Source organism: Bombina bombina, chromosome 3 (genome assembly GCF_027579735.1).
Source record: "Bombina bombina isolate aBomBom1 chromosome 3, aBomBom1.pri, whole genome shotgun sequence".
Lineage (NCBI taxonomy): Eukaryota > Metazoa > Chordata > Amphibia > Anura > Bombinatoridae > Bombina > Bombina bombina.
In genome coordinates this window covers 793,297,164-793,324,718 of record NC_069501.1, presented here as the reverse complement: position 1 = coordinate 793,324,718, position 27,555 = coordinate 793,297,164, and the positions used below count along the sequence as shown (strand labels likewise).

Genomic DNA, 27,555 nt, shown 5'->3' with positions numbered 1-27,555 from the left:
TCATAATAAATATCTTTATTAGCTGGAGTTATATATATATTTTCTCTGATTATCTACAAAATGTGTAGTAATAAAACTAATTTCAAAGTACTTCCTGCATAAAACACTTTTTTCTGACTTTACATAATTTATATGTACATCTTTCATCTAATAAAAATAGGAAAGTATACCTTGATTGTAAAATAATTTGCGCCAAGATTACATAATAGGCAAGTTGTTGATCAAATCTTAACAATGACTAAACGTTAGCATATTTACAATCTGCTTACAGTAGATATCGCAGAGGTAGAGATAAAAATAAACGTAAAATAATTGAAATTAAGGTACATGCACATAGCAGGCAGTGATGAAATAAAACATCCAGCCACTGTTGATGCTTCTTGTGCATTGTCTTGTTGTTTAGGATCAATAATCTGGAAGAGCTTTCTTTATATGTATCTAAAAAATAAAAACAGAAAAAAACTCTTAACGTTAACAAGAACATTGTAATCATTGTTAATCATTCTTACCATACTAACCTCATTAAGAATTGCCCAAACAGCTGAATTCTGTAAAACTGAGAGCCGGAATGCAGCAATGGGATTCAGACCTGGGTCCACAGGTCCCTCTGCTATTCCATCTTCAAATTTACCTTGATGTGGAAAAAAAAGCTTTTAAGACATCTGTAAAGCAGTTAATGGGCATCTTAACAAAACAGATAGAAGCCTATTACAAGACACTCCCAAACCATGTTTAAAATGCTACTGTTCTGGCCCCAGGCTGTAATTATCCCAAGTTGCCATTCATCCGGCTCCCACAATAAGCCCAAAATGTAGCTGCTCTGGCAAACCAAACTGGAATTAAACCTTAATGCAACCCTGTCTTGGAGTAACAAACTAACCATGGCCCAGAGAAGTTATCGCTTACCTTGACAATGTTCTCACAGCAGGACCCCTAACACCCAACTGACTCCCACATTGAGCCCCCACTGCACAACCTCTCTACATCATCTCCCAATCACTTTCAAACCCTCCTCTGCACTATCTTCCTTCACTGTTGAAATTACCCAGACTAACTGTGGCCAACCGTGCGCATTTTATTAATATTTACTTGAATCCAATATTACATTGTTAAGATACCCAAATCATTCACCTACTCTTTGGATGTATACAAGATATATCATGATCAGCTATTCATGTGGCGGCTGATAGAGTGGAAAAGCCAAATAAATTGTTAGGATGAGGTTTTAACCCTTTCATGACATAGGCAATAGTCCAAGTTCTGAACATAAACAAAACCTAGAATTTCAGCTATATGTCTGTACAACCATAATGTACCTCTTTCACATTAAGAGGACAGATAGGGCTTTCTTTTAGCATCAAATATTTATTTCTAAACTATAATGTGAGAAATTAAGAAATTTTATGTTTGCCAAACGATTTTATTTTATTGTGAATATCATCTTTCTGGAAGTTACATGGGGCCTGCCCATTTACATGGAAATTTGGCACACTGATTTTCTGGGCTTAAGTCACCTTTCAGACATTATAGCAGCCCAGGAATGAAAATTACCCCATCATGGCATACCATTTGCAAAAGTAGACAACCAATGGTATTCCAAAAGGGCTATGTCTCGTCTTTTTGTGAAGCCACTTAGTCACAACAGTTTTGCTGCTATAAAACACACATATTTGTGTTCGGCAATATCCTACAAGTACAACAGTACCCCCCATGTACTGGTTTTATGGGGTTTACAGAAGTTATGGGGCCTGCCCATTTCAGCTTTCATGTGTGGATATTTGGTATCTTGATTTTCTTGGCCTATGTCCGTTTTGAGACATAGCAGCCCAGGAATTAAAAAAATTACCCCATCATGGCATACCATTTGCAAAAGTAAACACCCCAGGGTATTCCAAAAGGGCTATGTCTTGTCTTTTTGTGAAGCCCCTTAGTCACAACACCTGGCCAAATGTAGTGGTCATATATTTTTTGTATGCATTTTTCACACAAATAATGCACCTTGGCTGTATCTGTCATCATCCTTATATGTTTTGCTGCTATAAAACACACATATCTGTGTTTGGAAAAAACGCACAAGTACAACACTACCCCCCCATGTACAGGTTTTATGGGGTTTATAGAGGTTATAGGGCCAAATATGGGGTCTGCCCATTTACATGGAAATTTGGCACATTCATTTTCTTGGTGTATGTCGCCTTAGAGACATTATGGCAACCCATGAATGAAAATTACCCTATCATGGCATACCATTTGCAAAAGTAGATAACCCAGGGTATTCAAAAAGGACTGTTAAGTCTTTTTTGTTGCCACTTAGTCACAACATCTGGCCAAATGTAGTGTTCATATTTTATCACATAAACACTGCCTTTTTGCTGTTTATATCATCCTTATATGTTTTACTGCCATCAAATACAGATTTTTGTGTTCAGTGATGTCCCATGAGTACAGCAATACCCCCTGCACAGGTTTTATGGGTTTTCAGGAAGTTACAAGGCCTAACATGTGGCCTGCCCATTTACATGAAAAATTGGCACATTGATTTTCTAGTTATCATATATTTATATTTGCTTTTTTTACACAAACACTGCCCTTTTGCTATTTGGATCATCATCCTTATATACCCATATTTGTGTTCAGTGATGTTCCATGAGTACAGCAATATCCCCCATGCACAGATTTTATGGGGTTTCAAAAAGATACAGGGCCCAACATGGGGCCTGCCAATTTACTTGGAAATTTGGCACATTGATTTTCTTGACCTATGTTGCCTTTGAGACAGTATGGCAGCCCAGGAATGAAAATTACCCCCCTCATGACATACCATTTGTAAAAGTGAATAACTCAGGATATTCTAAAAGGAGTATTTTAGTTGTTTTGTATTGTTGACTTATCATGGTCTTAGAGTGGATGGGCTTGTAATGTCCCTTTAAGACATTCCACTCAATTCCTCCTGCCTATAAAACCACTCCCCTTTCTTCACATCATTGCTTGATTATTTTGTGCTTAGCCTGTTGTGTTCAACTTGTCCACAGCAGCCACTTTCAAGTCTGACCTCTAATGCAAGTGCTTATTTTATTTAAGCAATCTCTATAGTTATTTACTGCTGTGTTACCTTGCTACTTTTTCAACTGTGAAGGATTCTTACTTTGGAACCTGCTTCCCTGCTTCAAGCAGCTCAGCATACTGGATCTTTTTCCTTTTGGATTCCTACACTGCATCAAGTCCCGGCCGCAAGGATCACTTCCTCATTTTTGCTCACCTGCTGCACACTGTCTGCAAAGCTCTCATCTGTTCCTCCCAGCAATCTCTCCTACCAAGTTGTAAGTAGATTGTTATCTAAAACATTGTTCACTGCTCTGAAAACTGGATCCAGTCCTTTCTTCATCTGCAACTAAGGTACAAACATTCATTAACTATTTATGCCATAGCCTCCACCTTTTACAGGCATAACAAGCTGTTATAACCTCTGTTTGCTTAAGCTGCATATTAATCCACTGACTCAGTAATCACTTATGAACTCTCTTTATTGACCAAGTGAAATTCATTACCTGTGACTGTTAACCTATCAACTCCTGTTACTAGTTGCATGAGATTTCTAAAGGCACATATTGTGATATTAACTATATCTTGTCTGCTATCCATTATGTCTTATTAACTTGCTGGCACAGTTTTTACCAGTTGTTACAGAATAACATTCTGGTTTCTTGTCCAGCTACATTTACAACCTTACAGGGCTTAACAAAAGAATTTTGGATTTTCTGACCTCTGTCAGAAATATTTTCATAGATAGGGAATTTGTTATGGTCTCTAAGAAAACTACCCTTGTAGCTGGAACAAGGGAACTCTTTTCCAGATTCACTTTCCATCTGTGGGAATGTAGAAAAGACAACAAGATCTCTGTATGAGAGGTTGCTTGTTGAAAAGATGGAGCCTGAACCAATATTCTGTCCAGGTAAGGCACCACTGCAATTCCCTGAGACCTGCAATTCCCTGAGCTGTGGCAAGGCCAAATGGAAGAGCCACAAACTGAAAGTGTTTGTCTAGAAAGGCGAATCTCAGGAATTTGTGATGATGCCAATGAATGGGAACATAAGGATATGCGTCCTTCAGGTCTATGGTCGTCATGAACTGACCCTCTTGGACCAAAGGAAGAATGGAACGAATGGTTTCCATTTTGAAGGACGGTATTCAGAGAAACTTTTTGAGACATTTTAGGTCTAGAATAAGACGAAAAGTTCTCTCTTTTTTGGGAACCACAAACAGGTTGGAATAGAATCCCAGACCCTGTTCCCTTACAGGAACTGGAACTATCACTCCCAGGGAGGAAAGATCCTGAAAATATTTTGAGAATGCCTCTCTTCTTATCTGGTCTGCAGAGATAATATTGAGAGGTGGAACCTGCCCCTGGGAGGAAGAGTCTTGAATTCTAATTTGTAACCCTGAGATACTATGTCCACAGCCCAAGGATCTGGGACATCTCATATCCAAGCTTGATAAAACTGAGAAAGTCTGCCCCCCACTTGATCCGATCCTGGATCGGGGGCAAACCCTTCATGCTGACTTAGACTCAGCTGTGGGTTTCTTTGATTGCTTCCCCTTGTTCCAAGACTGACTGTGTTCCCAAGAAGACTTGAACTGTTCCTGCTTGGAATAGGACAGGGAAGACTTTCCTCTGAAGTTAAGAAAGGAACAAAAATTTCTCTAACGTCCTTTAGATCTATTCTTTTTGACTTGTGGTAGAAAAGACCCTTTTCTACCCATAATATCAAAAAATATTTCTGCCAAACCAGGTCCAAACAAGGTCTTACCCTTTTATCATGAACAGCTGACACCTTTGTATTCAAAAAATAAATGTTTGTGTAGCTATTCCTTTTGTTCAGCTTATGCGGGGTTAAATAAGCTGATTTATCAACCAGGATTAGTAGTTCATATAACAAAACAGAATAATTGTGAATCTCTTTTCAGAGTTATCCTTTATATGAAAAAGAGGCAGTTTTACAAGTGAAATCTCTTCTGAGATAACAATGAGTTGTGTTGTGACAACTAAATAAAATTTAAGTAGATTGTATGAAAAAACTCCTGTTTGATATTTGTTGGATACCAGACTTATTCAGGGTAATTCATACATGGTTTAAACAAAAGGATTGCGGTTAAATTACAACTCAGAAAACTGACAAGAAACAAAGTTGCGCTTTTGTTTTTGAGTGACGTTTTGCTTGCAGCACAGAAAACTGACAGGAAACAAAGTTGCGCTTTTACTTTAGAGAGGATTACTTTAAGGTTAACTCTGAGACTTCAGACAGAAATTAAATACAGATTCAAAGTATAAGTTCTTACTTGGTTATTAAGGTTAGTCCTCCAAACACCGCTCAGTTGTTGTTGAGATAAGCAGCACACTTTAGCTGCGATGATAGAGATTGTAGCAAGGTTGAGAGCTGTGGAAAAACTTAGGCCTCAGGTGAGTCAGTTCTAGTAAATACGTCAGAGTTCCAGACTATAGGAGTATGTACGGCCTTGTAGGTAGGAAGGAACATCAAAGTATTTATTAAGTTTAATAGACTTCTTAGGGTTGACAACTACAGGAGTATTGGAGTCATCCAAAGTAGCCAAAACCTCCTTTAACAGTACATGGAGGTGTTCAAGCTTAAATCTGAAGGAAACAACTTCAGCAGAAGAAGGAATTATACTGCTTGAATTTGAGATTTCACTCTCAGAAGCTACTGACATATCCTCCTCATCAGAATTATGAGGAAGGGCAACTTGGGTAGCAGAAGCTGGAGTAGAAACCTTTCTTTTTGAATTTCTAATTTTCCTCTTGCGTTTCCACTGTAGCATGGGAATGGCAGCTAATGCCGCAGATACTGCAGAGGATACCTGGGCAGCAATTTCTGCTTGCAAATAATCTCCTCCAGGAGATTGAGAGGAACCACAGGGCACTGCATTTGACGCCATTAAGGCTTGGGATGGTTGAGGAAAAAGCTGTGGCAATGCCTGAACAGCATCATCTTGAGAGACGTTTGGCACAGAGACAAATAGTTTATCTTTATGTTTTAAAGTCCTCTCTATACATGAGGAACAAAATTGCAAGGTTGGCACAATTTGATTCGCTAAACAAAGAAGGCACCTGTCCATAGGAGCAGAATCCTGTTCCATTATGCAGAAAACTTGGTTAGCAAAATAAACAAAAAATAAATTGTTTATTAAGGTACTGGCCCTTTAAATAAAAAACGCGGTAGTGTCTTGATCTAGAAAAAACAAACCGCATCCACCAATATAAAGAGTTAATGCTTTATCTTATGATTTAAAGACAATCACTCTAATATTTTGCCCCTTATAAGTCAAGAAGTCAACTAAGGTTCCTAAGCGCACCTCTACACCTCAGTCTATGACTGAGGTGCCTACCTGCCCCCTCGTAGCGATCGAGAGCAAGGATAGATCCGACTCAGCCAGAGAAGCAGTCGTAACCACTCCATATGTCTCCAAAGATCGGAACTCAGAGGTCACGTGACCGGCCTGTGAAGCTGCGCCACTACTCTAAAGCGCGTGGTAGAAGCTGGAAAAGGAGCATAATAAAATTAAGCCATTTCCTGTAGCTCATAGCTAAGTCTAAGATGGCTTAACGATCGCATCTGCGATAGTCAAAGTGCTCCAAAACACCATGTTCCTACATAATACCAGAAGTGTGATTTGTCAAGTTAACCCTGCATAAACTCATGAGCCAAAATAAGTGGTTAACTCCTTCCTTTGCATAAAGGAGGTTAACCCATGTCTCCAGGTCACATACACAGAGTGCCGGCCTACTGCCATAAATAACCCTGTACACAGGATTCTAGTCCCAAGTATATTGCAGTCTTAAGGTTAACCCCTTCAGTCCCAGCCTCCTAGCCCCAGAAGACAAAAGGCACTTACCTGCACATTTAGCTGTCCAGCGGAGAACAGCTCACACGGTATGAAAGGACGCCACTCCTTACAGAGAACTGTGGAAAAAAGAAAGTAAACCTACTCTGGCTTTCTATACAAGGGCAGCAACTATGTTAGGAAAACGCAGCGAGGCCCACCTCACAAGTTCCTAACTGCTTTACAGCCACCACTACCCTACTGAAGAGATTAACGTGGAGTACGGCTAGACCCAAAAACTTGCTTGAAGCGAAGGAAATTAAATTTTCTTCAGACACCAAAACCTCCTCCATGCACCAAGGCAAAGAAAATGACTGGGGTTTGTGGGAAGGGGAGTGATACTTAACAGCTTTGCTGTGGTGCTCTTTGCCTCCTCCTGCTGGCCAGGAGTGATATTCCCAACAGTATATGATGACGTCATGGACTCACCATATCTTAGGAAAGAAAACAAAATTTATGCTTACCAGATAAATTCCTTTCTTTCCTGGCAGGGAGAGTCCACAACTTCATTCCTTACTGTTGGGAAATACAACACCTGGCCATCAGGAGGAGGCACCCCAGCCAAAAGGCTTAAATATCGCTCCCACTCCCCTATCCCCTCAGTCATTCGGTCAAGGGAACGAGGAAAAGTAGGAGAAACATCAGGGTATAAAGGTGCCAGAAGAAAAACAAAAAGGGAGCAGCCCAAACAAAGAATAACTTACGGGCACGGTCGTGGACTCTCCCTGCCAGGAAAGAAAGGAATTTATCTGGTAAGCATACACGACTTCATTCCTTACTGTTAGGAAAACAAAACCCAAGCTCCAGAGGACACTGAAGGAATAACCGGAGGGAACAAAAAGAGACGGACCCTAATCTGAGGGCACCACAGCCTGCAAAAACTTTCTACCGAAGCAAACACATCACACTTGTAAAATTTAGAAAAAGTATGTAAGACCAGATAGCTGCCTTACAAATCTGATCCATTGAGGCTTTGTTCTTAAAAGCCCAGGAAGAAGCTACTGCTCTAGTGGAATGAGCCGTAATCCTTTTCAGGAGGCTGTTGTCCCGCCGTCTAATAAGCTAGGAGGATGACACTCCAAAGACAGGGAAGACATAGTGGCCTTCTGACCCCTATGTTTACCCACATAGATGAGAAACAAAGATGAAGGTTGTCTGTACTCCTTAGTAGCCTGAAGGTAGAACTTCAAGGCACAAACCACATCTAGATTGTGAAGCAAATGCTTCTTCGCCAAAGAAGGATTGGGACACAATGAAGGAACAACAATCTCTAGATAAATGTTGCGATCTGACACAACCTTAGGAAGGAAACCTAACTTAGTATGTAAAACCACCTTATTGGCATGAAAAAAAGGTAAGGGGGGTCACCTTGCAAGGCAGAAATCTCGGAGACTCTGCGAGCAGACGCAAAAACCAATAGAAACAAAACCTTCCAAGATAACAGTTTAATGTCAACCTTATGCATGGGCTCAAACGGAGCCTGCTGCAACACATGAAGAACAAGATTGAGACTCCATGGCGGAGTCTGGTCCTAGTCAGGACCTTAACGAAGGACTGCACATCCGGAAGCTCAGCTAATCTCTTGTGCAGCAACACCGACAGAGCTGATATCTGTCCCTTTAGGGAACTAGCAGATAGACCCTTCTCCAGTCCTTCCTGGAGAAAAGATAAAATTCTGGCAACTTCAACCTTATGCCAAGAAAACATAATTTATGTAAGAACTTACCTGATAAATTCATTTCTTTCATGGTGGCAAGAGTCCATGAGCTAGTGACGTATGGGATATACATTCCTACCAGGAGGGAGCAAAGTTTCCCAAACCTCAAATGCCTATAAATACACCTCCCACCTCAATCATACCTCAGTTAAACGTATAGCCAAGTTAGTGAGGTGTAAAAGGAATAAAAGCATAAAAAAGAGGAGCAGGATAAAGTGCTTTCATAACTCCAAAAGAATTGGGTGGATCTCATGGACTCTTGCAACCATGAAAGAAATACATTTATCAGGCAAGTTCTTACATAAATTATGTTTTCTTTCATATAGGTGGCAAGAGTCCATGAGCTAGTGACATATGGGATATAATACCCAAGTTGTGGAAGTCCACGAGTCACTAGAGAGGGAGGGATACTATTTCCACTGAAAAATGAAATCCCCAAAAAACTAAATGTATGCTTACCTGATAAATGTATTTATTTCTTGACACGGTGAGTCCACGGATCATCTAATTACTATTGGGAATATCACTTCTGCCCAGCAGGAGGCGGCAAAGAGCACCACAGCAAAGCTGTTAAATATCTCCTCCCTTCCCTCCAACCCCAGTCATTCGACCGAAGCAAAAGGAGAGAAAGGAAGCAACAAGGTGCAGAGGTGCCTGAAGTTTATAACATAACAAAAATACCGGTCTTAAAAAACAGGGCGGGCCGTGGACTCACCGTGTCAAGAAATAAATACATTTATCAGGTAAGCATAAATGTTGTTTTCTTTCTAATGACACGGTGAGTCCACGGATCATCTAATTACTATTGGGAATCAATACCCAAGCTAGAGGACACAGATGATAAGGGAGGGACAAGACAGGGAACCTAAACAGAAGGCACCACTGCTTGAAGAACCATTCTCCCAAAAGAAGCCTCAGCCGAGGCAAAAGTAACAAATTTATAGAACTTTAAAAATGTGTGAAGAGAGGACCAAGTTGTAGCCTTGCAAATCTGTTCCACAGAAGCTTCATTTTGAATGCCCAGGAAGAGGAAACAGCCACCGTAGAATGAGCCGTAACTCTCTCAGGAGGCTGCTGTCCAGTAGTTTCATAGGCCAAGCGAATGATACTCTTCAGCCACAAAGAAAGAGAAGTAGCCGTAGCATTCTGCCCCTTTCGTTTCCCAGAGAAAACCACAAACAGAGCAGAAGACTGGCGAAAATCCTTAGTCGCTTGTAAATAGAATTTCAATGCCCGCACCACGTCTAAGTTGTGCAACAGACGTTTTTTATGAGAAGAAGGGTTAGGACATAAAGAAGGAACAACAATCTCCTGATTAATGTTCCGATCTGAAACCACTTTAGGAAGAAACCATAACTTAGTACGCAAAGCTACCTTATCCAAATGAAAAATAAGGTAAGGAGACTCATACTGTAATGCCGAGATCTCTGAAACGAGCAGATGAAATTGCAACAAGGAACAAAACCTTCCAAGATAACAATTTGATATCTAAGGAATGCATAGGCTCAAACGGAGCCTGCTGAAGAATTTAAGAACAAGGTTAAGGCTCCAGGGAGGAGTAACCGGTTTAAACACAGGCCTGATTCTGACCAAGGCCTGACAGAACGATTGCACGTCTGGTACATCTGCCAAACGTTTATGTAACAAAATAGACAAGGCAGATATTTGACCCTTTAAGGAACTTGCTGATAAACCCTTCTCCAAACCCTCTTGGAGAAAAGACAAAATTCTAGGAATCCGAACTCTACTCCAAGAGTAGCCTCTGGATTCACAACAATGTAGATATTTACGCCATATCTTATAGTAAATCTTCCTGGTAACAGGCTTACAAGCCTGAATCATGGTCTCAATGACCAACTCAGAAAAACCATGCTTAGATAAAATTAAGCGTTCAATCTCCAAGCAGTCAGCTTCAGAGAAACTAGGTTTGGGTGAAGGAAGGGCCCTTGAAGTAGAAGGTCCTTCCTCAGTGAAAGACTCCAAGGAGGGAGAGATGACATCTCCACTAGATCTGCATACCAGATCCTGCGAGGCCACGCTGGCGCAATGAGGGTCACCGACGCTCTCTCCTGTTTGATTCGAGCAATGACCTGAGGAAGTAGAGCGAATGGAGGAAATAGGTATGCAAGACTGAAATTCCTAGGGACCGCCAGAGTATGTATCAGTACAGCCTGAGGATCCCTTGACCTCGACCCGTACCTCGGGAGCTTGGCATTCTGACAAGATGCCATGAGATCCAGCTCCGGCTGTCCCCATTTGAGAATCAAGCTGGAAAAAACTTCCGGATGCAGTTCCCACTCCCTTTTGTGAAAGGTCTGTCTGCTCAGAAAATCCGCTTCCCAATTGGCCACTCCTGGAATGTGGATCGCAGATAGACAGCAGTTGTGGGTCTCCACCCACTGAATAATCTTGGCTACCTCTGTCATGGCCAAGGAACTCTGAGTTCCCCCCTGATGGTTGATGTAAGCCACTGAAGTTATGTTGTCCGACTGGAACCTGATAAACCGGGCCGAAGCTAATTGAGGCCAGGCCAGAAGAGCATTGAAGATTGTTCTCAGCTCCAGAATGTTTATGGGAAGAACAGACTCCTTCTGAGTCCATGTCCCATGAGCCTTTAGAGAACCCAAAACTGCTCCCCATCCCAGTAGGCTGGCTTCCGTTGTCACAATCACCCAGGTGGGTCAGCGGAAGCAGGTTTCCTGGGAGAGATGATCCTGAGACAACCACCAAAGAAGAGAATCCCTTGTCTCCTGATCCAGATGTAATCGTGGAGACAGATCCACATAATCCCCGTTCCACTGCCTGAGCATGCATAACTGCAGAGGTCTGAGGTGGAAACTGGCAAACGGAATGATGTCCATGGCAGCTACCATCAGACCGATCACCTCCATACATTGAGCCACTGATTGCCGAGGAGAGGACTGAAGTGCCAGACAAGAATCGAAAATCTTTGATTTCCTGACCTCTGTCAGAAATATTTTAATTGATAGGAATCTATTATGGTTCCCAAGAACACTACCCTTGTAGTTGGAATTAAGGAACTCTTTTCCAAATTCAGCTTCCATCCGTGAGAGCGCAGGAAGGATAACAACATCTCCGTGTGGGAGTTGGCTTGTTGAAAGGATGGTGCTTGAACCAGAATGTCGTCCAGATAAGGAGCCACTGCAATGCCTCGAAACCGGAGCACCGCCAACAGGGATCCCAGAACCTTTGAAAAAATTCTGGGAGCTGTGGCAAGGCCGAATGGAAGAGCCACAAACTGGAAGTGTTTGTCTAGAAATGCGAACCTCAGAAACTTGTGATGATCCCTGTGGATGGGAACATGCAGGTACGCGTCCTTTAAATCTACAGTTGTCATAAATTGACCCTCTTGAACCAAGGGCAGTATGGAACGAATAGTTTCCATCTTGAAGGACGGTACTCTGAGGAATTTGTTTAGACTTTTGAGATCTAAAATTTGTCTGAAGGTTCCCTCTTTTTTGGGAACCACGAACAGATTGGAGTAAAATCCCAGATTCTGTTCCTGCATTGGAACAGGAACTATCACTCCCAGGTCGGAAAGATCCCGAAGACAGTGTAAGAACGCTTCTCTTTTTATCTGGTCTTCAGATAATCTTAAGAGCAGAAACCTGCCCCTGGGTGGAAAGGTCTTGAACTCTAGTTTGTATCCCTTAGACACAATGTCTACCGCCCAGGGGTACTGAACATCCCGAACCCAAGCCTGAGTGAAGAAGGAAAGTCTGCCCCCCACAAGATCCGATCTCGGATCGGGGGCAGACCCTTCATGCTGATTTTGAGTCATTAATGGGCTTCTTGGATTGATTTCCTTGTTCCTGCTTGGTAGAGGGAGAGGAAGGCTTACCCTTGAAGTTTCGAAAGGAACAAAAATTACTCTGACGTCCCTTCTGCTTATTCCTCTTATCCTGAGGGAGGAAATTACCCTTTCCTCCCGCAATGTCAGAAATAATTTCAGCCAATCCCGGCCCAAAAAAGGTCTTACCCTTGTAAGGAATCACCAAAAGTTTAGACGACACATCCGCAGACCAGGATTTCAACCATAAGGCTCTGCGGGCCAGTACGGCAAAACCAGAAATGTTTGCTCCCAGCTTGATGACCAGTAGGGAAGCATCCGTAATAAAAGAATTGGCCAACTTAAGGGCCTTGATCCTATCCTGGATCTCTTCAAGGGGTGTGTCTGTCTGAATAGAATCAGACAACGCATCAAACCAGTATGCCGCCACACTAGCGATGGTAGCAATACACACCACAGGTTGCCATTGTAAACCCTGGCGTACATACATACATATATTTGAGCAACCCCTCCAACTTCTTATCCATAGGATCTTTAAAGGAACAGCTATCATCATAGTGGATCTCTTAGCTAAGGTGGAAATTGCCTCTTCCACCTTGGGGACCGTCTGCCAAGACTCCTTGATAGAGTCAGCAATAGGAAACATCTTCTTAAAAATAGGGGATGGAGAAAAAGGGATACCCGGTCTCTCCCATTCCCTAGCAATAATCTCTGTAGCCCGATCTGGTACAGGAAAAACCTCCACCATGGAAGGTACATCAAAATATTTGTTAAGTTTAATAGACTTCTTAGGGTTGACTACGACAGTAGTGTCAGAGTCATCTAATATAGCTCAAACCTCCTTAAGTAACAAACGGAGGTGTTCCAGCTTAAACCTGAAGGATACAACTTCAGCATCAGAAGAAGGAATTACACTGTCAGAGTCTGATATTTCACCCTCAGATGTTACCAAAGTATCCTCCTCCTCAGATTTCTGGGAGGGAATATTCGGAATAGCCACGACTGTGTCAGAAACCTTACTCACTAATTCTTTACATTTCCTTTTACGCTTTTCCTGCAGCATGGGAAAAGCAGACAACGCATCAGATACCGCAGAAGACATGACAAGCAGAGCTTGAGAGGAAGCGCAGGATACTGCATGTGTGGACGATAGCATTTGGGACACCTGAGGAGAAAGCTGCGGCATAACTTGAACATTGTCCGAAGACTCCTGGACAGCATCTGCCTTAGACAAACATAAAGAACAAGAAACATTTTGTATGGCCTCTTGGTCCATCTTTACTCACAATTGACCAAATTAGAATAAATAAAACTGATAATTTAGGTTGAAAATAACACACCAATTTGCTGCCACCAGAGTGAATACCCTTAGTAATCTCTGTAGCCTGTTAGCAGAAGTCCGGACTCAACCTAGGCAATGTCAAATCTGAGGCTGCTCTTCCGCTTCACCGTAGCACAGCGTACAAGACTGTAATACCGCTGTTCTGGAACACTGGAAGTGAAGGGGAAAAAAGGCGCTCAACAGAAACTGTCGCCTCAGCTAGCTCCGCCCATCGTGGGCGTATCAAAAAATTAACCTTCCGGTCTGAAAAATGTGTCTAAAATAACGCCGCCTAGAGTAAGTGAAACGCACAATGAGCCACAATCTCCTCGTCCCCAGTGCCTGCCATACTGCCATTTATAACATAATCCCCTAATTCCATCGGAGAATGTCAAATGTGTCCCATAATGAAATTAAAGTGCTAAAGGTTTTCCTGAATATGTCCCAGAAAAAATAAATTCAGCACTTACCTTTAGAAGTCTGCCAGGCAGCAAGGCAGCTCACTAGGTTTGAGAGGCATGTTCTCTCACATGGACCTGTGGAAGAAAAACAAAGACTGAGTAATCTTACTCAGGCTTTCAAAGGTAGGGCAGCATTAAATACATAGGAAGCGCAGTTAGGATTGTACCCCACAAGTTCCCATTGCTTAAAAGCTACCACTGCTCTACTGAAGAGACTAATATGGACTACGGCTACACCCCACAACAAAGCAGAACGAGCTTGCACTGCTGAAAAATAATAAAATCTTGCTTGAAGAATCTTCTTTCAGACACCTAAACTTTACCACTTCCTTGCACTTAACGTAGGCGAAGAGAATGACTGGGGTTGGAGGGAAGGGAGGTGATATTTAACAGTTTTGCTGTGGTGCTCTTTGCCGCCTCCTGCTGGGCAGGAGTGATATTCCCAATATTAATGAGATGATCCGTGGACTCACCGTGTCATTAGAAAGAAATAATTAAGTTTTCTTAAAAATTAAAAAAAATTAAATCATAGGCACTAGAATCAAACCGATGCAGCTGCCTGAAGAACCTTTCTACCAAAAGCTGCTTCCGAAGAAGCAAAAACATCAAAATGGTAAAATTTAGTAAATGTATGCAAAGAAGACCAAGTGGCTGTTTTGCAGATTTGATCAACTGAAGCTTTGCTTTTGCCCAAGATATGGCAACTGATCTTGTAGAATGAGCTGTAATTCTCTGAGGCGGAGATTGCCCCACCTCCAAATAATCTTTGTGAATCAGAAGTTTCAACCAAGATGCCAAAGAAATGGCAGAGGCTTTCTGACCTTTTCTGGAACAAAAAAAAAAATATCAAATCGACTAGAAGTCTTTCTGAAATCTTTAGTAGCCTCAACATAATATTTCAAAGCTCTTACCTCATCCAAAGAATGTAAAGACCTTTCAAGAGTATTCTTAGAATTAGGACACAAGGAAGAAACAATAATTTCCCTATTGATGTTGTTAGAATTCACAACTTTAGGCAAAAATTTAAACAAAGTCCGCAAAACAGCTTTATCTTGATGGAAAATCAGATAAGGAAACTTGCAAGAGAGAGCAAAAAATTCAGAAACTCTTCTAGCAGAAGAGATAGCCAAGAGAAATAACACTTTCCAAGAAATTAGTTTAATGTCCAAAGAATGCATAGGCTCAAAAGGAGGAGCCTGCAAACCAGGGGAAGCATTGATCTTATAGGCTCCATCTTGAAGAAGGGGACACTAAGAAATTTCAAGCCCAGAATTGGACGAAAAGTTCCCTCCTTTTTGGGAAGCACAAACAGGTTTGAATAGAACCCCAGACCTCTTTCTGATGCATGTACCGGGATAATTAACCCTAAGAAGACTAGATCCTGTACACAATCTAAAAAGGCTGTGCTCTTCTCTGGTCTTGTAGACAGTATGGAGAGTAGGAATCTGCCCCGGGCGGATGAGATTTGAATCCTATCCGGTATCCCTGAGATACGACCTCCAGAAACCAAGGATCCTGAACATCCTGAAACCAAGTGACAATCTGCCCCTACTCGATTCAATCCCGGATCAGGGGCTGACCCTTCATGCCAATCTGTTATCGGCATGCTTCTTTGTCTGTTTGGACTTGTTCCAGGACTGAGCAGGCTTCCAAGTGCTCTTGGTCTGCTCGGGTTTGCATGAAGATTGATATCGTTTGTCCAAAAGAAAGGAGTGAAAATTAGAGGACTGCCATCCCTTAGGTTTGTTTTTCTTGTCCTGAGGTAGGAAGGCACCCTTCCCTCCAGTAACCATAGAGATGATAGAGTCCAGACCTGGTCCAAATACGATCTTCCCCTTGAAAGGAAGAGAAAGGAGTCTGGATTTAGAAGTTATATCTGCAGACCAAGACTTCAACCAGAGAGCCCTGTGGGCTAGGACCGCAAAACCTGAAGCCTTAGCATTCAGGCGAATAATCTGCATATTCGCATCACAGATGAAAGAATTAGCTACTCTTAAACTTTAACTCTCTCCTGAATATCCTCAAGGGTAGATTCCACCGCTGCCGCCAGTTGAAATAAAAATCCTGCGTGTTGGAACATTCTCCTTAGAAAAGTTTGCAACTTCTTATCCATAGGTTCTCTAAAGGAAGAGCTATCCTCAAGAGGGACAGCAGTACGCTTAGCTAGTGTCAAAATGGCACCATCCACCTTAGGGATGGAGCCCCACAGCTCTAATTGAGAGTCAGGGACTGGGAACATTTTTTTTAAAAGTAGTCGAGGTAGAAAAGGATGTTCCAATTCTTTCCCATTCGTTGCTAATAATGCCATACGAACTGGGACCGGAAAAGTTTGTGGAACCTTCCTGTCTTCATAAACCCTATCCAATTTAGGGATCTTAGGTTCCTCAGGTAGCTTAGCCTCTGGAACCTCTAGCATAGACAGGACCTCCTTCAGTAAAAAACACAGATGTTCAATTTTAAATCTAAAGGAGGGTTCCTCCACCGGAGATTTAGTAATAGAAGTCTCCGACTATGAAAGTTCACCCTCTGACACAGAGGTTAACTCATCCTTGGATAGCTGGGACATACTCACTAGATCTGATTGGAAATTAGATGAATCTAAAACAGGAGAACTGTGTTTACCTTTCTCTTATGTTTCCCAGAGATAGGTAGGGCATTTAGGGCCGAGGACATCGCCGATTATAAAAAGGCCCCCTCAAGATGGAGAAATAGCTGTGACGCGGGGAACTTCATTTGAAGCGGTTAGGGTAGAAAGGGTAGTAATCTCTCAGGTCACAGAATCCTGAGCGGTTGATGGCTCAGAGGGACTAATAGTGCTAGGGTTAATAACAGAATTTATGCTTACCTGATAAATTACTTTCTCCAACGGTGTGTCCGGTCCACGGCGTCATCCTTACTTGTGGGATATTCTCTTCCCCAACAGGAAATGGCAAAGAGTCCCAGCAAAGCTGGTCACATGATCCCTCCTAGGCTCCGCCAACCCCAGTCATTCGACCGACGGACAGGAGGAAATATATATAGGAGAAACCATATGATACCGTGGTGACTGTAGTTAGAGAAAATAATTCATCAGACCTGATTAAAAAACCAGGGCGGGCCGTGGACCGGACACACCGTTGGAGAAAGTAATTTATCAGGTAAGCATAAATTCTGTTTTCTCCAACATTGGTGTGTCCGGTCCACAGCGTCATCCTTACTTGTGGGAACCAATACCAAAGCTTTAGGACACGGATGAAGGGAGGGAGCAAATCAGGTCACCTAAATGGAAGGCACCACGGCTTGCAAAACCTTTCTCCCAAAAATAGCCTCCGAAGAAGCAAAAGTATCAAATTTGTAAAATTTGGCAAAAGTGTGCAGTGAAGACCAAGTCGCTGCCTTACATATCTGGTCAACAGAAGCCTCGTTCTTGAAGGCCCATGTGGAAGCCAAAGCCCTAGTGGAGAGAGCTGTGATTCTTTCAGGAGGCTGCCGTCCGGCAGTCTCATAAGCCAATCGGATAATGCTTTTAAGCCAAAAGGAAAGAGAGGTAGAAGTCGCTTTCAGACCTCTCCTTTTACCAGAATAAACAACAAACAAGGAAGATGTTTGTCTGAAATCTTTAGTAGCCTCTAAATAGAATTTTAGAGCACGGACTACGTCCAAATTGTGTAACAAACGTTCCTTCTTTGAAACTGGATTCGGACACAAAGAAGGTACAACTATCTCCTGGTTAATATTTTTGTTGGAAACAACTTTCGGAAGAAAACCAGGCTTAGTACGCAAAACCACCTTATCTGCATGGAACACCAGATAGGGCGGAGAACACTGCAGAGCAGATAACTCTGAAACTCTTCTTGCAGAAGAAATTGCAACCAAAAACAAAACTTTCCAAGATAATAACTTAATATCTACGGAATGTAAGTGTTCAAACGGAACCCCTTGAAGAACTGAAAGAACTAGATTTAGACTCCAGGGAGGAGTCAAAGGTCTGTAAACAGGCTTGATCCTAACCAGAGCCTGAACAAATGCTTGAACATCTGGCACAGCTGCCAGTCTTTTGTGAAGTAAAACAGATAAAACAGAGATCTGTCCCTTCAGAGAACTTGCAGATAATCCTTTCTCCAAACCTTCTTGTAGAAAGGATAGAATCTTAGGAATTTTTGTCTTGTTCCATGGGAATCCTTTAGATTCACACCAACAGATATATTTTTTCCATATTTTATGGTAAATTTTTCTAGTTACAGGCTTTCTAGCCTGAATCAGAGTATCTATTACAGAATCTGAAAACCCACGCTTTGATAAAATCAAGCGTTCAATATCCAAGCCGTCAGTTGGAGGGAAACCAGATTCGGATGTTCGAATGGACCCTGAACAAGAAGGTCCTGTCTCAAAGGTAGCTTCCATGGTGGAGCCGATGACATATTCACCAGGTCTGCATACCAAGTCCTGCGTGGCCACGCAGGAGCTATCAAGATCACCGAGGCCCTCTCCTGATTGATCCTGGCTACCAGCCTGGGGATGAGAGGAAACGGTGGGAATACATAAGCTAGGTTGAAGGTCCAAGGTGCTACTAGTGCATCTACTAGAGTCGCCTTGGGATCCCTGGATCTGGACCCGTAGCAAGGAACCTTGAAGTTCTGACGAGACGCCATCAGATCCATGTCTGGAATGCCCCATAATTGAATTATTTGGGCAAAGATTTCCGGATGGAGTTCCCACTCCCCCGGATGGAATGTCTGACGACTCAGAAAATCCGCTTCCCAATTTTCCACTCCTGGGATGTGGATCGCAGACAAGTGGCAGGAGTGATCCTCCGCCCATTGAATTATCTTGGTCACTTCTTTCATCGCCAGGGAACTCCTTGTTCCCCCCTGATGATTGATATATGCAACGGTCGTCATGTTGTCTGACTGAAACCTTATGAATTTGGCCTTTGCTAGTTGAGGCCAAGCTCTGAGAGCATTGAATATCGCTCTCAGTTCCAGAATGTTTATCGGGAGAAGAGACTCTTCCCGAGACCATAGACCCTGAGCTTTCAGGGATTCCCAGACCGCGCCCCAGCCCACTAGGCTGGCGTCGGTCGTGACAATGACCCACTCTGGTCTGCGGAAGCTCATTCCCTGTGACAGATTGTCCAGGGTCAGCCACCAACGGAGTGAATCTCTGGTCTTTTGATCTACTTGAATCGTCGGAGACAAGTCTGTATAATCCCCATTCCACTGTCTGAGCATGCACAGTTGTAATGGTCTTAGATGAATTCGTGCAAAAGGAACTATGTCCATTGTTGCAACCATCAATCCTATTACTTCCATGCACTGCGCTATGGAAGGACGAGGAACAGAGTGAAGTACTTGACAAGAGCTTAGAAGTTTTGATTTTCTGACCTCTGTCAGAAAAATCCTCATTTCTAAGGAATCTATTATTGTTCCCAAGAAGGGAACTCTTGTTGACGGGGACAGAGAACTTTTTTCTTTGTTCACCTTCCATCCGTGAGATCTGAGAAAGGCTAGGATGATGTCCGTATGAGCCTTTGCTTTTGACATGGACGACGCTTGAATCAGGATGTCGTCCAAGTAAGGTACTACTGCAATGCCCCTTGGTCTTAGAACCGCTAGAAGGGACCCTAGTACCTTTGTGAAAATCCTTGGAGCAGTGGCTAATCCGAATGGAAGTGCCACAAACTGGTAATGCTTGTCCAGAAAAGCGAACCTTAGGAACTGATGATGTTCCTTGTGGATAGGAATATGTAGGTACGCATCCTTTAAATCCACGGTAGTCATAAATTGATTTTCCTGGATAGTAGGTAGGATCGTTCAAATAGTTTCCATTTTGAACGATGGTACCCTGAGAAATTTGTTTAGGCTCTTTAGATCCAAAATTGGTCTGAATGTTCCCTCTTTTTTGGGAACTATGAACAGATTGGAATAAAATCCCATTCCTTGTTCTCTTATTGGAACTGGATGTATCACTCCCATCTTTAACAGGTCTTCTACACAATGTAAGAATGCCTGTCTCTTTATTTGGTTTGAATATAATTAAGACCTGTGGAACCTTCCCCTTGGGGGTAGTTCCTTGAATTCCAGGAGATAACCTTGAGAAACTATTTCTAGCGCCCAAGGATCCTGAACATCTCTTGCCCAAGCCTGAGCAAAGAGAGAAAGTCTGCCCCCCACTAGATCCGGTCCCGGATCGGGGGCTATCCCTTCATGCTGTTTTGGTAGCAGTGGTAGGCTTCTTGGCCTGCTTACCCTTGTTCCAGCCTTGCATTGGTTTCCAGGCTGGTTTGGGTTGTGAAGTATTACCCTCTTGCTTAGAGGACACAGAATTAGAGACTGGTCCGTTTCTGCGAAAGGGACGAAAATTAGGCTTATTTTTAGCCTTAAAAGACCTATCCTGTGGGAGGGCGTGGCCCTTTCCCCCAGTGATGTCTGAAATAATCTCTTTCAAATCAGGTCCAAATAATGTTTTACCTTTGAAAGGAATGTTAAGCAATTTTGTCTTGGAAGACACATCCGCTGACCAAGACTTTAGCCAAATCGCTTTTCGCGCCACGATAGCAAACCCTGAATTTTTCGCCGCTAATCTAGCTAATTGCAAAGCGGCATCTAAAACAAAAGTTAGCCAATTTAAGTGCTTGAACTCTGTCCATAACCTCCTCATACGAAGATTCTTTACTGAGCGATTTTTCTAGTTCCTCGAACCAGAAACACGCTGCCGTAGTGACAGGAACAATGCATGAAATTGGTTGTAGAAGGTAACCTTGCTGTACAAAAATATTTTTAAGCAAACTCTCTAATTTCTTATCCATAGGATCTTTGAAAGCACAACTATCTTCGATAGGAATAGTAGTGCGTTTGTTTAGAGTAGAAACCGCCCCCTCGACCTTGGGGACTGTCTGCCATAAGTCCTTTCTGGGGTCGACTATAGGAAATAATTTCTTAAATATAGGGGGGGGAACAAAAGGTATGCCGGGCCTTTCCCACTCTTTATTTACTATGTCCGCCACCCGCTTGGGTATAGGAAAAGCGTCGGGGGGCACCGGAACCTCTAGGAACTTGTCCATCTTAAATAATTTCTCTGGAATGACCAAATTGTCACAATCATCCAGAGTAGATAACACCTCCTTAAGCAGTGCGCAGAGATGTTCTAATTTAAATTTAAATGTCACAACATCAGGTTCAGCTTGATGAGAAATTTTTCCTGAATCTGAGATTTCTCCATCAGACAAAACCTCCCTCATGGCCCCTTGAGATTGGTGTGAGGGTATGTCAGAACAGTTATCATCAGCGTCCTCTTGCTCTTCAGTGTTTAAAACAGTGTTTAAAGCAATCGCGCTTTCTCTGATAAGTAGGCATTTTGGATAAAAGATTTGCTATGGAGTTATCCATTACAGCCGTTAATTGTTGCATGGTAATAAGTATTGGCGCACTAGATGTACTAGGGGCCTCCTGTGTGGGCATAACTGGTGTAGACACAGTAGGGGATGATGTAGTATTATGTTTACTCCCCTCATTTGAGGAATCATCTTGGGCAATATCATTATCTGTGGCATTACTGTCCTTACTTTGTTTGGACACTATGGCACAATTATCACATAAATTTAAATGGGGAGACACATTGGCTTTCATACATATAGAACATAGCTTATCTGATGGTACAGACATGTTAAACAGGCTTAAACTTGTCAACAAAGCACAAAAAACGTTTTAAAATAAAACCGTTACTGTCACTTTAAATTTCAAACTGAAAACACTTTATTACTGAATATGTGAAAAAGTATGAAGGAATTGTTCAAAATTCACCAAAATTTCACCACAGTGTCTTAAAGCATTAAAAGTATTGCACACCAAATTTCAGAGCTTTAACCCTTAAATTAACGGAACCGGAGCCGTTTTTACATTTAACCCCTATACAGTCCCAGCTATATGCTTTGCTGAGACCCAACCAAGCCCAGAGGGGAATACGATACCAAATGACGCCTTCTATAAGCTTTTTCAGTGATTCTTAGCTCCTGACACATGCATCTGCATGCCTTGCTCTCCAAAAACAACTGCGCATTAATGGCGCGAAAATGAGGCTCTGTCTATAACTAGAAAGGCCCCCATCTGAAAAAGGCGTCCAACACAGTGCCTGCCGTTTTTCTAAACGTTCCCCAAGATTATAATACCAATTATTAGTTAGAATCTGCATAATATGCCTAGTAAAGCAATCGTTTTAGCCCAGAAAAATGTCTACCAGTTTTTAAGCCCTTTTTGAAGCCCTTTATTCTTTTATGTTTAACTAAGAAAATGGCTTACCGGTCCCCATGAGGGGAAATGACAGCCTTCCAGCATTACATGGTCTTGTTAGAAATATGGCTAGTCATACCTTAAGCAGAAAAGTCTGCTAACTGTTTCCCCCAACTGAAGTTACTTCATCTCAACAGTCCTGTGTGGAAACAGCAATCGATTTTAGTTACTGTCTGCTAAAATCATCTTCCTCTTACAAACAGAAATCTTCATCCTTTTCTGTTTCAGAGTAAATAGTACATACCAGCACTATTTTAAAATAACAAACACTTGATAGAAGAATAAAACTACATTTAAACACCAAAAAACTCTTAACCATCTCCGTGGAGATGTTGCCTGTGCAACGGCAAAGAGAATGACTGGGGTGGGCGGAGCCTAGGAGGGATCATGTGACCAGCTTTGCTGGGACTCTTTGCCATTTCCTGTTGGGGAAGAGAATATCCCACAAGTAAGGATGACGCCGTGGACCGGACACACCAATGTTGGAGAAATCAGATTTAGCTCCCTTCTTAGATTTTAAAACAGTACCCAGGCAATTGGAACAAAATTGAGCAGGCAGGCAAACCACGGCCTCCTCACAATATAAGTAGGTATTATTAATCACTAAAGAAGAAGTGGAACCTTCTAACGTATTATCAGAATCCTCCATAGTAGGTGTGTAATCCCACAGTAGAAAGAGAAAACAATACAAAAATAAACGTTTTAAATATAGAAAGGCACCTTTACAAAACCAATGACTGGGGCACTCACCACCTCCTAGACCCAGACAACTTATCAAGAAATGGGATGTATCACTGAGCGCCTACTATATAAAAGACCCTTAGCTCTAATATATTGACCCCTAGCGGTCAGAAGTGTATGGAGAATCAGAAGAAATAATATCAAAGCGCCAAACAGCACTGGCAGGGTCTGGGTGGTATACTTTGAGTGTTAATCAAGTAAAGGTTTTAGAACAATGTGACGTTTGAGACACTTTATTGCAATAAACAATTTAAAACACTATAAAAATATAAAACAATGTTGGTTTAAAACAATGTTACATTAAAAACAAATAATCAAGGATCCAAGATTTTACAAGGGATGACAAAAATACAATACAAAAAATATATAGAAAGAAAAGTCGATTGTGTCAGCCTATGGGCGTGATACAGCAGTGTAATATATAACTGATGTCTGTGGATGAAAGGTGTTTACCTAGTATTAAAAAGGTGTTTTTCTAGTATTAAGAAGCATATACAATAGATAAGCAGGTTGGTAGAAATCAAATTCGTGATTTACAAAAGAAAAAATATTAACTTAACAAATAAAACAATATTTGAAAATGTGAAAAAACTGCTCAAAAAAAGGATAAGCAGAGAACAGTGTAAACAAAAATTAAAAATGTTTCCCAAAAGGAAGTCCAAACTGTGTTCGTGAAAATGTCAATAAAAAGTGGATCAACAGTTTCCACAAATGGTGAAAATATATCCGGTGGGGTGCAAAAAAATGATAAAAAATGTATCCGGTGAAAAACGATTACAAAACCAAAAAGCAAGTGGTAAAAAGAATGAAGTCTGTTCAAATTGGTGTTGGTTAGTCACACAATCCAAACGAATGTTAAATGTGGGTGTGGGAGTTTTCCTCCAAAGTTGAGGGAACTAGTGTGTCTTCAAAACAATAGATACAACTTGTTGCAGATGAAAGTCCTTCTGCCAAAAAGAAAAATAACAATAGTGTAGATGGTTTTTTTGAAATTAATAATATCAGAATGTCACTCACCAGTCGACGCGTTTCGGTCATCCACTGACCTTTATCAAGACTGGTTTTTTAGTGTTGTTGGGGTCTTTATATACCTTACTTTGTAATTGTTCAATTATCGATAATTGAACAATTACGACTGGTGAGTGACATTCTGATATTATTAATTTCAAAAAAACCATCTACACTATTGTTATTTTTCTTTTTGGCAGAAGGACTTTCATCTGCAACAAGTTGTATCTATTGTTTTGAAGACACACTAGTTCCCTCAACTTTGGAGGAAAACTCCCACACCCACATTTAACATTCGTTTGGATTGTGTGACTAACCAACACCAATTTGAACAGACTTCCTTCTTTTTACCACTTGCTTTTTGGTTTTGTAATCGTTTTTCACCGGATACATTTTTTATCATTTTTTTGCACCCCACCGGATATATTTTCACCATTTGTGGAAACTGTTGATCCACTTTTTATTGACATTTTTTTTTTTTTTTTAATAGTTTTTTTTATTGAGGTTAAAATAATACATTGGCAACAGTCTCATCTACAGAATACATTGTACAACTTATATGGTATTGGCATGACATTACACGAAGGGCACCTCATTTTTTAAATCTTATAGGTTTTGCGAGTTCCTCAGACAAGCAGGTCCAGTCATGGGACCAAAAGTAAAACAAAACACTTGAGGACATGGCAACATAGATAGTGTTAAAGATTGCAAATTCAACTTATGTGGGATAAATACAGATTGTAAAGTGTATACACAACATCAGAAATAGTAAAGCATAATAAAGGCATCAGGATGTCTCTGTATAAAACAACATTTATAAAAAACATGGAATATAACCTCTGTTGGTTGTTATTTTAATCCAATAAACGTTAGTACTGAGCTTCCATTAGAACATAGGTAATCTCAAACCACTATCTTAAGTAAACTTCAGAAAACAGGAAATCACTGTAAAATCAATGATCCAGTATTGAACCCCCGTGAGCCATTCAACAATGGTGCAGGGGAATAAAAACTTAGTCCTGGCTCAACAGGTAGGGCAGAGACTACTAAACTCTGCCAAAAGGTGTGCAGAATGAAAGGGAGTCATCCCTAGCCGCACAGAAATGAGGGAGTAGAGGAGAGGGAGGGAGGGGAAGGGAAGGAGGGGAAAGGAGGGGGGAAGGGGAAAAGGAAGGGAGGGGGGAAGGAAGGTAGAATGGGAGGAGGGAGAGTGGGAAAGGAGAAGGGGGGAAGGGAAGGAGGGAGGGAGGAAGAGAGGTCGGGGAAGGGAAAGGGAAGGAAGGAGGGAAGGGAAGGTAAAGGGAGGGAAGGGGGAATGGAAGGGGAAGGGAAGGAGGAAAGGGAAAAGGGAAGGGGGGGGAAAAAGGGGGGGGGGAAGGAGGGGAAAGGGAGGAGAAAAGGTGGGAAGGGAGGGGGGGGGAGGGGGGAAGGGAAGGAAGGGAGGGGGGGAGGGGGGAAGGGAAGGAAGGGAGGGGGGAAGGAGGAAGGGAGGGGGGGAGGGGGGGGAAGGAGAGGAAGGGGGGAAGGGAAAGGGGAGGGAGGAGGGAAGGGAGGGAAGGGGGGGGAAGGGAGGGGGGGAAGGGGGGGGGGGGAGGGAGGAAGGGAGGGCGGAGGAGAGGCCACATAACAAATCTTACTATTATTAGCTCACATTTCTACTATAATGCCCAAAGATATTGATAGGACAACAAACATTAGTTTAAAAGGTCTCTAAAATAGATTCTATGTGAGGAACTCCCCCTCCTACTTTTAAGTTACATACATGGTCACCTAGATAAAGTCTAAGACAGCATTTCCAAACAGTTGCTCACATTGTTATAATGCATTAGGGTAAGAGCTGTTCCTAAAGAGCCCAAACTATGAGTAACCTCTTAGTGGTCAAAGAGTCATAACTTAGTGAATCAAGACTATTTAATGGGACCACAGATATATACATGAATATTTAGACTCCTAGGGGAACCCATTCATGGATAGAATGAAAATTCAAAAATTACATACAGGATTAGTTGTGTACTAGCTGAGGGACATACTGGAAATACCCCTATCAGACTAGTTCAAGTCTTCATAGCGTATCGTTCTGTAAAGTTTGTACAATGATACTGGAGTACTGACAGGCAAACTCGAACAGTAAACAGCTGGTTACAGCGTGGCCATACAGTCTCATACTCTAGGCTTAACCAACACCCTGTTTGGGTCTTTCATCTGCAGGAGGGTAGCAGTAATTCAGGTCAAATCTCTGGGGCTGGGGCACACCGCGGGGAGACAGCCGAACATACTTATCAAATAGCAAGTCTAACGCAGATGTCGGATTCAAGGGATCAGCTGCGTGATCTAAGTTGTCGGCTCTCATAATCGCTGCCACTCCGCTACTGTGTCCCTGCTTCACATGCCATAGAGACTCTGTCTCACCTCTGCCGCCAAGCAAGCTCGATCTCCCATGCTGCGTAACTACTGTAGGGGTCTTAGATGCGATCCTCTGTGACGCTCGCCTCATGCCAGCTACTTCCCTTGGCTCAGGGTCACATGCGGGTTGTGGTGGTTGTAAAGAAGGGAGCAGCAGATCATACTGATGTATGGCTTTCTCTACTTCTTCTTCCGTGACTGACTCCCTCGTGGGAGACATTGCGTCACATGCTGCAGTAGCGATCCGTTGCGGTGCGACTAGTATCTTTTCGATCCTATTCAGGAAATTTCTTTCAAAGTGGTCGGTTAACAGCCGGAGGATTTCAGCCGGATTCTCCATACCCAGGGCAGATTTAACAGGCACAGTGCAGCTTAAAACTCGAGATATGGGATAAGGATGCGCCTCAAGGCCCCATTAAAGAGATGGCCACTATGCGATGTAGATTATCTCACCAACGGTTCATGAAGTCCAGTTATGTCATCTCTCCATAAACTTACTCCAAACAGAACTGAGCTACATGTGTATAGCTTTTCTTTAATAAAGATTTATTTTAAATGTACTTAAACACCATTTATATCATAAAAAATTCAGGAGCTCCTCACACACACGTCTAGTTTCTTCAGATGCTGGCTCCGCCCCCCTTTTATTGACATTTTCACAAACACAGTTTGGACTTCCTTTTGGGAAACATTTTTAATTTTTGTTTACACTGTTCTATGCTTATCCTTTTTTTGAGCAGTTTTTTCACATTTTCAAATATTGTTTTATTTGTTAAGTTAATATTTTTTCTTTTGTAAATCACGAATTTGATTTCTACCAACCTGCTTATCTATTGTATATGCTTCTTAATTCTAGAAAAACACCTTTTTAATACTAGGTAAACACATTTCATCCACAGACATCAGTTATATATTACACTGCTGTATCA

The 27,555-nt window shown here is 42.0% G+C and overlaps 1 protein-coding gene across 1 annotated transcript in view; it reads right to left on the bottom strand.

Moving 5' to 3' along the window:
- Positions 1-27,555, bottom strand: part of MGAT4A (alpha-1,3-mannosyl-glycoprotein 4-beta-N-acetylglucosaminyltransferase A) — a 429,885-nt gene continuing 402,330 nt past the window's right edge. Inside the window, exons 15-16 of the mRNA XM_053707698.1 lie at positions 519-631; positions 1-438 (exon numbers count right to left, since the gene is read on the bottom strand). Coding sequence (XP_053563673.1) covers positions 406-438; positions 519-631 — 146 coding nt within the window. The 3' untranslated portion in view covers positions 1-405. The remainder of the gene's footprint in view (positions 439-518; positions 632-27,555) is intronic.